General features: G+C 39.6%; 1 protein-coding gene across 1 annotated transcript; it reads left to right on the top strand.

Annotated features, from left to right (window-relative positions):
- Positions 1–11500: 11500 nt before the first annotated feature.
- Positions 11501–12354, top strand: LOC101309684 (metalloendoproteinase 1-like). Its single transcript, XM_004308435.1, has one exon. It carries the CDS (start codon positions 11509–11511, stop codon positions 12352–12354), a length of 846 nt encoding a protein of 281 aa, XP_004308483.1. The 5' UTR covers positions 11501–11508.
- Positions 12355–12776: the final 422 nt, after the last annotated feature.

Raw genomic sequence — 12776 nt, 5'->3', positions numbered from 1 at the left:
AATTTTCTCCTACGAATAACTCTCCGAAATAATCGTCCCCCAAAACCCCTCGAGGGACCAATTAAACTATAACTTCATTGACGGATACGGTAAAATTCTTATTATAATCAAGCTAGTAAATAAGGTAAAAATTTAAGAGTCGGGATGTGACATACCATTTGTTTTTCGAAACCCTAAAGAAACGTTTTTCAGGTCCTACGTCCGACCGCCGCCGTAACCTGTTTTTCGGGCCGCCGTCCGACATCACCAGCTGCCAATCCCTTGGTTTCCTCTGACTACAATTTTCGACTTCTTCAAGTGTTTGAAGTTTCGAAATGTATGTTTTGAAACCCTAAACTTTTCCAAATTCAATAACTCGGAGAGGATAAAATCTTTTCCTCCATTCTCTATCTCCATTCTATGCTTGGGATTTTGTGCGTGCAGGTAAAAATCTCGGAATTTTATTCGCGGGTCAAGAGTGTGTTTGATCACTCTTGTTTATTTGTTAAGGTTGTGTATGATCAACCCCGACCTTTCTCCGAATTGTGTTTGATCAATCCGAGGCCTTTCCCCGAATTGTGTTTGATCAATTCGTGGCTTTTTCGGATTGTATGTGATCAATCCGTAGGAAAAACCATTAAAAAAATAGTTTGTGACCTCTATTGAGTCTCATAACTGCTTGGTTTTGTATGCAAGAACAATGTAACATTCTGCTCATTTGAGTTTTGACATACTCAATGCCTAAGGTGAATCTTCGCTCTTTGCTAGGTATCTGTGGTGACACGACCCGCCCCAAATTTCACCTTGAAACCCGGAGTAAGTCGTGCGGGGACCACCTTGAAGGAAAATTTTACCGAAAAGATTGGTAAAACCTCCCTTAAAAATGGACAACCCTAACTCGAAAATTTCAAATTTTCACTCTTACTACAACACGCCCAAACTTCACATAAATATCCAGCTAATAAAAGCATACATTATCCTTCAGAGATTCTAAACATCAAATCAACAGGCCGAGCACACCACCGAAATAATATACAACAATCCCAAAGTATCCAGAGCTACTAGACTCTAGCGGAAGCAAGAAAACACGAGTAGGTTGAACAGGTAACCTACTGAGGAAAACTGGCGGAAAAACGGGTGACTATGCCTCGTCTCCTACTAGATCCAACCCGAACTCTGCAGACTGGGCATTTTAAAACAAAGGGCCCAGGGGAAAAACATTTAATAACGTTAGAGTGAGTGGACAAAAATAAATTAATAAGAAAAATATTTATGTTTCCCCAAATCCATTTCTAAGGAAAAAATCGAATGCATGTCGCAAGCGATAAAACTTTTATCTCATAAAATATTGAGCCTCTCAGACTCTATAATATATGTATGTATTTACATACGTCCATACTCCCTATATAAATTCATGGGTCTATATAGGGCTACTACGCTCGCGTCCAACGCTCACGTCACGCCTTAATGCGGTGCTACACTACGCTATTAAGGTGGACAGACGGGTGTATAAATATGTGTCCATACCCCTATGTGAATTAAACACTCATATAGGGTTACTACGCTCACGTCCAACGCTCACGTCACACCATAATACGGCTATATGCTACGCCATTAAGGTGGACAGACACATATGGCTATCTAACATTTATATACATACTCTTCTCATAAATACATATTTATATCCACCGAAAATCCCATTTTCGGTAACTCTCCAAGAGAAATAAAAATCGTCAAATTAAAATGACGTCAAAATATTCCGCAACATTTATTGTTCAACCATGAACTATAGCATGCATTTATTTAAAATAAACGTCCACTCACAAATTTGGCCTAAGCCTGATGTCGATCTAAGGCCTCGTCTGCTCGAGCCTCCTCACGTCCTGTTCCAAATATAATATTAATTTCCCACTAAAAATCCAATAATTAAACAAAATGGGCAAAATTAAACGTGAGCCTTCCACACACCCATCATTGCCCATCTACGCCATTCTTAACTCAAAATGGCTCAACCTTCACCGAACATACCGCAGCCATAAATACAACCTCCCCCAAAATACGACTTAAATCCTACGGCCGGATTCTACATTATTTAACCGCAAAAAATACCACACTTCGGAAATTCATAAACCTATCCAAAACTCATCCAAAAACTCCATAACTCACTTCAATAAACTCCCCTTAATATTCCAAATTTAACAATATTAAAAATCTCCCAAACAGCTCTGGCGCCGACGGCAGCTCCGCCGGCAGCGGCGGCCGGAGGCCGATTTCAGCGAGCTCCAAATTCTATGAAAATTTGACAGCATAATCTTCTTATCATCCCAAACAACTTTCATAACAATCACTAAGTCCAATTTCAAGCTTAAATAGGGTAATCGAAACCAAACAAATCAAGAAAACCCTAGGAAATTCAAACACCCGATTCTCCTTACCTAGCTCGAGTTAGGATGAATCCTTTTAGGGGTTTGCTGCTGGAAGAGAGAGCGTCCAAATGATACCAACAGCTCCGGCTATGGTGGCCGGAAAAGGGATTTTCCGGTGAAAACCCCGCCACGCACAGCAGCGGCTTTTCGGCAAGATTTCTCCTTCACGGTGGCGCGACACGGGTTGCCACCTATCTAAACTTGTTGAGGATGCTCCAAGCTTCAAATCGACACCAAGCACGCCTCCTATCTCGGCCTGACGGCGGCGGACGGCGGCCGGAAAGTTTCCGGGTCGGGAGAGCTCGGGGATGAGGCCGGGAGGGAGAGAAGAGAAAGGGAAAAGAGAGGGCTGGGCTTTGACCACCTCTTGGCCCGGTCCAACACTCTTATACAACCCAAATCCAAAATAAAACACCCCGAAAAAATAATACCCGAATAAAAATTACCTTTTACTAGCTAAAATTTACCATTTTTACCGTCGCCGTAATTTCCTCCTACGAATAATCCTCCGCACATAACCGTCCCCGAAACCCCTCTAGGGACCAATTAAACTATTACCTCGATGACGGAGACGGTAAAATTCTTATTATAACCAAGCTAGTAAATAAGGTAAAAAATATAAGGGTCGGGATGTGACATGTGGACCCCTTAATTGGAATAGATTAAACCACATGTTTTGGCCCTCAGGCTAACAAGCTTAGATGCCGAGATTTCACATCTCTCGCGCTCAAAGTTTTGAGGCGCCACATCGACATGCAACAACCTTCAACGACAGTATGTGCAAAAAGTAATGACCACAAAGTACTGTGAAATGCACTTATGGAGCGTTTCTTAAAACGTCCATCTAACTCAATTTGTTGAGTTACTAAGTCAAGTGGATTGCTTACCACTTTAATTGACTACATATCATCGATGATATTCTGTGGCATCCTGATCCATAATCTTTAGCGGATTCGATCATCATCAAGTTTTCTAGGCCCTCCAAGTTGATTTGGAATTACCAACAAGACTTGATTTTGGTCATACAATTGCAAACGAGAACTGTATATACGCTAATACGATAAACATATTTGGGATTGTCTTTTAATGTGGGGACAACAATATGTGTCACGACAAAGGCAGAAAACGCCGTGCCGATGTCCAGAAAAGAATGGGAGGTGTCGCCGGCCCTAATGGCGACACTCCCGGTCAAGACACCAATATGTCAAAACAACTCATGCCAGCTCATGACAATGCAACCGCTGTGGATCTCCAGATCACTGGTTGAAGAGTTGTCGAGCTCATCCTCAAATCATGAATGCATACAAAAAGGTACGGAAAATCAATATGAGGACAAGAACGTCATCCTCATGATCGTGGATTTCAAAGATTTGGATCCAGCTCTAGCTACCCCTGACTTTAACATCATCGGCTAGATCGACTTTGATTTTCTTTCCAAGCTAAATGTAATATGACGTCGTATCGATGTCCTTTGTTTATTCGAAACCTTGATATATACTCACATTAGCAATAATGAATGCCTTGAGAATTTTTTCGAAGTTATGAAACTATTCTCCTCTTATGGTTCGTATTGATTTACAAACAAGATGTACATTTTTACATCGTCCTTAGAAGCATGGCATATTTACAATCTACATGGTTAGATTGTGCCGTTTTGGTCTCTTCCAAGTGAAGATGACGCACGGCCTTGCATCCTCAAGGAGGATCGCCAACGTGTTTCCGGTTAAGTCTTCTACCCTATAGTGGATTTTCCACCATCAATTGTTCAACTAGTCTCATCCAAGCTCATCCAAGCTCAGTGTGATGTCTTAAAATTGTCTAAAATTAAGGAGATAGTGGTTTCAAGTGTGCCTCGTACTATCGACCCTCCACGGACATGCCTAATCATACTGACCTAGAGTTACCGAAAGCTTTTGATCTTGGTTTCCACCTACGCTATTAACCAATAGTCATCTTGCAAAAGACGTTGAAGACTTATCAAAATCGGACAATCATCATAATCGAATCCTCTAGGTCCTCTAAGTTAGTTTATGTTCATGTCAGGGAGCTTTCGCTAACTAGTCATGGAGTTTACGACCTTGGAAAGACCGAAAGGACTTGATTTTGATCATATACACGTCATTTTGGCTTTGGCTTATGCCCACATGCCATCTGCAAACTTCAAAGCCTTGCTCATGCCAAATCTGCGAAAAACAGTAATATGTCCCTTCTGGATAGTCAACCTCGTTTGAGATTTTTGAACAGCTTCAGACGAACCAGACAGTGAGTTTTATATCATTGGAAAGCTCTACGAGTATAATTTTTATAACTTTTTACGGTTCGTCGATATCTATTTTAACAAAGAAGTTATGGCTGTTTTAGTACTTAAAGGTCATTCTGCTCGGAAATTTTTATGCACTCTCAGGATTGCAGCTTTTTGTAGCTTCTTTCAATCCTTCTACATGATTCAAGTGAAACTATTTACTCTCTTATCGACTACATTTTGTAGATTTGTCTCATAGAAACATTGAGTGCTTTGCAGATAGTGTAACTATTCACAACATTCTAAGGAACTGGCAATTATCTCTGGATTTTGTGTCCTGTAAATCTTCTGTGACTACAATGATTGAATCATATTGGTTATTCAGGGACGTGGTTTAGCTTTAATCTTGATGCCTCATAGCACCATGATCAACATCACAGATGCCCTCTATGCATTGAGAGGCAACTGAACCATGTTGAGCTTTAAAGACATTCCTATTAATAGTTTTCATTTGAAAACACATTATGAGAATTAACAAGAGTTCTTTTGTGTATATCTTCTCATGAATGCGAACTGAAATGTATCTTAGAGAAGTTTATGAGTCAATCTAGTGGACTGTATGTCACTATGATTCGAATATCGAATCACATGTTGTCGCCAAACATGATATTTGGGACACCGACTCATATAGGCTTTGGTTTGACCAAATCGGTCATCTTGGAATCAGTCATCTTGGAAGAGATATAATGGTCCAAATTTTGAGAACTTCTCATGGACATCCATTCTTCCGCTCAAAACGAAGACATTCAGGATCTAGCTTCTCCATAAAGCATGATGGTGACGCTATGGTTGTAAATGACGGCACCTGGGGACATTGACGTCACCCGAACACGGCTCCAACTTCCCAGAGGCCGTCCGGTCAATTCCTCAAGCAATTGAGGTGCACCAGCCTTCCCTCGATGTCTCATTGGCCTCATGCAATGCTCATTGCTCGTTTTGAAAGTCTATTCTTTAGCGAAATTAGGAGCGAGACCCTCCAACGCTAAACGATAGAAAAGAGAATAGTTTATTCTTACAGCAAACTATGTAGATAGATATAACCAACTTGCGGACGCCTTTTTATGCTTTATGGTGTTGGTTGAAGTGTTAACACACCGATCACGTGTTACACTATTATCTACTGCTTATGTTGCATATGCTTCTATAGGTTCACTACCCATTCTTTAAAGAAGTTTATTGGGATATAAGTTGAAGTGTCTTGTACCCCATGTTTACACGCAGTATGGTCTCACCGAGGCCACAACCAAGCAACTTTAGCTTATCGCTCAAACATTATTGATGCGCATCAATCTTTCTATTGCGTCTTGGGGCTATGCAATATTTGCATGCAGGTTTACTATTCATCTACGACCCACCATCATTGAATATTTTTTGTACTACAGCTCATGAATATGTACGAGGATCGACACGAAATTGCAATCCTTGAGCTCAGCAGGATTGAAACGGATCTCTAATCCTCGGCTAGATGTTATTTCTAGGTGCCAAATCGCAATGTCACTGCGCACAATGATGGGTCATTTGAGATAAATAAGTTTAGGTTGGATATGAACCTCCACCTATAATCTGCTTATGTAGAAACCTTGTCAGGTGACCTCAATCACCGCTAAATTGCGGATTGTCACTTTGATGAGACAAAATTCTCGCCGTTAGGGGAGATAAGAATACAAGTGTTCAAGTGAAATGACGTGAATTATCGTGGTTTGTCCCCACTAAGTCTCATCTTGATCCCAAATGGTTAAAGTGTTAAAGTGACGAGATCACATGCTACAATTATGTCTGCAAGGATTGATGTCCTATCAAGAGGATATGGCGCGACCAAAAGGAGTTGGTCTTAACGCCATCACCATGGATGGTTATATGGTGATGCCATATAGGGGCAAAATTGTTGTCACAAGGTCGTGTGGCTCCCCAGAATAAGTGAGGCCCTTAGGTTCAATACTTTCTTGCACTAGGAAGAAAGTGAGCTTGGCACAACATGATTCATTGATCAGTGATACTCAAATCAGTCTCATAAAGTCTAATTGTGATTATCGTTGGGGGACGCCTCAATGTCAAATCCAATCCATATAGAGATCTCTACAAGTATTACATTAGTGTACATGAGGACGTGGGATAATGAGTCTACTATCGAACCACCTTTCGTTGATAGATATCAACTTAGTTGATTGACCTAATGGAAAGATGTGATCTAGCATTAACAAAGAGATAGGTCTTTGGGCATGTGATGCCGACACCACAAGCTAAACCCTATCAAATATGCCATTGTTAGATAGCGTAGTGAGAACAAGAGCTTACACTCACCTATGGCGCAAGGTCTCTCATTAACACGCACTAGGATCGACTACGATGAGATATGCTCTCGTAATGGATGTCATTGAACTCCACTACTTTGTCAGTTTGGTAGTTTCCGAATAACTGAACATGCAGCCTATAAATGTGGTCATAATAACATCTCTATAGGATCAGAGGTATACATGAAGGTCTTAAACGAACTTCATTCATCCGAATCAAGTGACTCCAGACCATAAGAGCACGCGTTTGCTAAAGATATTGAAACGCACATGGACTCTACTTAATTTGGAAAGGATATGGTGAATTATGCCTTTGCGTGTTCATTCCGGATTTACATGGACTCTTGATGGATCAGATCAAGAGATGCCAATATGTATCAACATCCGAAGTTAGAATGAAAAAGATCTTAGGAAAACACGATCTCGATAAGGCACTCGATGACTGTATTGATGATGAATATCCATCAATTGGCTTAGGCGCTTTATAACTAGTGAGGTTTACATATACTCCCATGATTAGTCAAAATCTTTGCTCTAAAGAGAGATTCGTTGTTTTGTCTAAAGAAAAATGACAAATATGTGTTAAGAGATGGAATTCTCATCTAAATACAATAAGATGCATCAATATAAGATACATCAATGTATTCAACACAATAAGAAAGACTTAACATCTCATTCGCTATGAAAAGTTGTAAAGTTAAGTGTAGTTATGCGCCCACACAATGCAGTATAATGGCAATAACTCCTTTTTCAATACTTAATGGTATGAAAGAATGAGGCTTATTGTATCCCTACATAAGAAAGACACATTAAAAGCGAAATCAGAATCTGCCAAGTTTCGTAAGTCAACTTCCACGGGATCTACATGAAATCTCACTCACTGAAAAATGGTGAAATTGGTACCATTGGAAAAGTCTATGTGTCTACTTTCCAAGGACACCAACCATTTGATCATACCTATCATATTTAGTGAGTTATGGCGATTTTCGTAAAGTAGGACGAATCTGTCTGAGAATCTGATTTTAGCAAAATAGTCAACTTCGATGGGACTTTGTGAACACCTCCTGATGAACCAGAATGTGTGTAATATATGGTTGGAATGCTAAATGAGTCTAGTTTCCTAAACTGTTTACGGTTCATTCATATGTATTTCTTAGAGAAAGTTACGGCTGTTCTATTAACTGAAGGTCATGCTGCACGGAAATCTGATTTTCTGCACGAACTTATGTTTTGAGTTCACAAGCGGCCTTCTCCTCAAGATCTAAGTGTAAAAGATCTTGTTTAAAGACAATACGGCATGATATAGTTAACCATTACCCAATGCCATGCTAAATTATTGAAATTTCCGTGATTAGTAAAAATCAAGAAAAACCCTATGATTGATGTAAAGATCAGGGGGAAATGTGAACTTCAAGGGGAGTCTAGTATATACATGTCACTATCAAATGTGAAGGATGCGTTGTACTCTTTTTCTCCTACGATCAAGGTTTAGTTTTTCTCCCACAGGGTTTTTGTTCCTTGACGAGGTTTTTAACGAGACGATATATTAGCACCACCGGCATACCGGCGCACAGCAAAAGGGGGAGTGTTCTAAGATATTTCATGTGTGCCTTGGTCTTATGTCATCATGATATGTAATTAGAATAAGACTATGTATTCTTCATCATTACCGTATTAGTATTTCATCTAATTCCTTATATAAAAGGCTTCTATCAATGAATAGGATGATGATTCTCTATTCTCTTACTAGATCTCTTTGTCTCTACACTTTATTCTTAATAACTATACTATTTAACGAACTAACGATCAATTGTTTTAGGATCTTGGTTTTCTTCACCTAACCCTATCAAATTAGGATGTATTGACGATCACGATTGGAAGTAGGGCTGGGCATGGGACGGGATGGGACGGGATAGAGGTAATCCCACGGCCCGTCCCGGACATTGAAAACGGGACAAGACGGGATTTGCCATTTTTAGATTTCATCCCACCCGGGCCCTATCCCGGTTGGGACGGGACGGGCCCAGTCCCAGATAAAAAAAGTTGAAAATAAACTTGTAAGTAAAAGAAAGAGTTCCATAGTTTTATAATGTTATTTACTCTATTAAGTATTAACAAGTACTTGTAACGTATTTTCAAGTACAAAATGGTGTAATAAGAGAGTTTATACTGTTTACTTTCTCTAAACATGTCATCACTACTACGGTGGAAGAAAAGAGTCTACAACAATTAACAAATTAAAGTATTAAACATCATTGTTAGTGAATTTGAGACAGTCAATTAACTTAAAGAAACAAAGAGTTAAGATGAAAACACTTAAATGAAAGGCTCAAATCACATCTTAATCAATAAATAATCAATTATTAAAATAACAGGACAGGATGGGTCTAAATGGGACTTAAATTATCCGTCCCGTGTCCTGTCCCGTTGTATAAAGACGGGACGAGACGGGCCTAACGTTTTGAGATTTTAATCCCGAACTCGTCCCGGGCCCACCACTAATTGGAAGAGATCTTAAGCATACTCATGCAGTTAATTAATAAAATATTTGAAGTATGTTGCTTACTTAAAGCAAAGATGATCTGTCGTAAATTGCTAAAGAGGTTTTATAAACCTCCTCATGCTGGTCGAATGTTCAAATCAGATCAAAGAAAAAGGTATTTCAAGTTTCAACTATGAAAACCAAGCCCAATAAATTTCAATAAAAATAAGGTGGGCCTTCAATTCTCAACTCTCCTAACTTTTTTTAAAAAAGAAATGATTAACTATGTAGTACGTGTTAAACCTAATTTTTTTTTTTTGTTTGGAATACACAATTGATTCCAATCTCTGATTTTTTTTTTTGAATTAAATCAAAATGATTTCATTAACCTCAAGCTTGAGGTTACATTGGAAATCGTTTCTATGCCTTGTGTATGTAGAGAGGGAAAAGAAAATCTGATGAGCGAAGGGTAGAACCCTCATTACATACAGTCATGCATGCTCACTTATTAAAAAAGCAAGTGTATAACCATAACAAATAGATTATAGGCAAAGATCTAATTAGACAAACCAATTAAAATACCTCTTTACCTTAGAGCTAGTATTAGGATGTTTAGGCACTATCTCAAAACTTGGCTTTTGTTCCTCGTTTGGCTTCGGCTTTAGACGCTCTTGGATCTGGAATTCAAGCACCCAAATTCTATTGCATGCAAAGCTTTTTCAGGTCGGCCAAAGAAGATCGTCTAGGATTGAGAGGCTTCGTAACCAAATAGGATTGAGCAACCCTACGTTGCGCACCCAGGGAGGATGAGGATGTCATCATGATGTGTCTTGGTAGAGAAAAGATGGATTCCGAGATGGAGATAGAGTTCGTGAGGGAGAGGCTTTGGTGAGACGCAGCCATTAGCCACAATTGCAGGGAGGAGGAAGGAAGTTTAGGGTTTTGGTGCGCACAAGTTCGCTTAGGTTTTGGTGGCTGCAGACGCGGCCTTCAATATTCCACCCTCTGCATATGCCTTTCTATTACAACTAACTGGTTAAGATTGTATATTACATTCAACTAGTTAAATCTAATGCATATGCATTTACTGTGAAGTTAGCGTGTAATATACATTTTTATAGAGCACTAGCTTGAAGAAGTGCTTTCAAGTATTATCCAACAACAGATCGAAGTGCTTCTGAGTTTTGATAGAGCTCTGTATCAAATCCATCTTCTGATGTTTAAGGGAACAACTTCCGGCAGAAGATAACTACCAGCTACCAGCAGTTGGAGTTCAGCAGAAGTTGGTACCCAAATCTCTTGAAAATTACGAATGTACATGACCTATGTATCCAAAGAACAGACACAAAGTTGGGTCTGCATAGAAAGTAGTCAGCAAGCAACAGTCTTCTGTAGTGGCATAATATGGTAGTTGTTTGTGACTTTCGAAGAGCCCGAATATTGAGTCCACTTTAATTCCAAATCTTAGGAAGTACGTAGCTTCAGAAATGCTTTCTCAGAAGGGTAGAACTAATGAGTCATCCACACGCCTAAAATGGTGATCATAATTGTTCTAGCTTTTTACCCTACCACACATTACCAAACTCGGTAGAGAAGCTGTCACCCTTCATACCTGAAACCATGTCCATCAAAGCTCACATATATATCCACTTATTTTTGTGTACATCATTAAGTGAAAACCAAAATTATCTATGTGAATCAAGGTTTCTTCGAGCTAGCAACATAGTAACACATTTCATAGTTTGATCATATACAATGTCATTGACTCATGATCATACAAAAAAGATTGACACACCATGATCATGATCTATACTCATGGGAAAATTGATTCTCACATCATAATCATGACCAACCTTGCCTCTGAGAAGTTTATTGAGAACTGAAATGGCTTGCCACGATTAAGCAAAATATGTGTTTCACTATCAGAATTAACAAATCTTAAGTTGTACCCAAACTATCCATATCCTTCATATTAAAGCTAGCTAAGTCCTTCCGATCCTCCAAACACTTTATACTCCTACAACTGCCATGTTTCGGTTATTCAGTTGCTCTCTCTCCCTCTTTATCTTCTTCCTCAACTTCCCGCCATGTTTACCTACTAGAACAGCCACCAAAAACACTGGAATCTCTGAGATTATTGCAGCGCCGAGATGTGGCGCACCACCACCGGACATGAACTCAAGTACCAGCTGCTTGCATGGCATGAAACATTACGTGTATTTCCCCGGAAAACCTCGGTGGGTGCCACGCACGATACCCATGAAACTCACCTACGCTTTCTCTCCAGAGAACATGATTAGTTACTTGAGCTCGTCCGATATCCGAGACGCATTTAAACGTTCTTTTGATCGTTGGGGGTCGGTTATTCCGGTGAGCTTCTCTGAGACGGAAGACTACGGCTTCTCGGATATCAAAATAGGGTTTTACGCCGGGGATCACGGTGACGGAGAGCCTTTCGACGGCGTGCTTGGTATTTTAGCTCACTCGTTTTCGCCGGAGACAGGGAGGCTCCACCTTGATGTGGCGGAGACTTGGGCGGTGGACTTTAGGTTGGAGAAATCTCCGGTGGCTGTCGATTTGGAGTCGGTGGCGACTCATGAGATCGGGCATTTGCTAGGGTTAGGGCATAGTACGGTGAAAGAGGCTGTGATGTACCCGAATTTGAGGCCTAGAGAAAAGAAGGTTGATTTACAGGTTGATGATGTTGAAGGAGTTCAAGCTTTGTATGGATCGAACCCCAATTATACAGGTGGTGCTTTATCAGAGTTAGAATACAGTACTTCAACAAATCAGGGCGTTGATTTCCGGAGTAGACCATCAAGATGGGCAAACTTCGTCGTTGTTTTGGCTATCTGGTTGTGCTATTACTTTTAGCGGTAAAACTTACTTAGTTTCTTCGATCTGCTGGCTTTTGTTTTCAACTGGCATGGTAGCAAAAGGAAAATACTTAAAGCAAAAAACTGGTAGCAAGACTAATTATTCTTCTTAAAGTTTTTTTCTTGTTCGTTTTATATACACTAATTGAAGGTTTGGTCCTTAATTTGTACTAGTGTTTTTGTGTTTGTCATGGAATGTGTTGCATTAGAAGCTGATTATGAAGTGTATCATGATAGACATGTGGTAATATTGTTAGGAGAAAATCGTCTGAATGGTATGATTCAAACGAACTTTTGCTCCTTATAAACTTTGGTATATCAAGTTTTAAAAATATCAGATAGATATCTGGCCTCATGTTTTCATCCTGACTTAAGATTGATATATATATATATATATATATATATATATATATATATATA

The sequence above is a fragment of the Fragaria vesca genome, linkage group LG7 (genome assembly GCF_000184155.1).
Source record: "Fragaria vesca subsp. vesca linkage group LG7, FraVesHawaii_1.0, whole genome shotgun sequence".
NCBI lineage: Eukaryota > Viridiplantae > Streptophyta > Magnoliopsida > Rosales > Rosaceae > Fragaria > Fragaria vesca.
The sequence above is the reverse complement of the archived record's forward strand: the minus strand, read 5'-3'. Positions and strand labels throughout refer to the sequence as shown.

Coding starts and splice junctions, on each gene's coding strand:
- LOC101309684 (XM_004308435.1), top strand. CDS start 11,509: ATGTTTCGGTTATTCAGTTGCTCTCTCTCCCTCTTTATCTTCTTCCTC.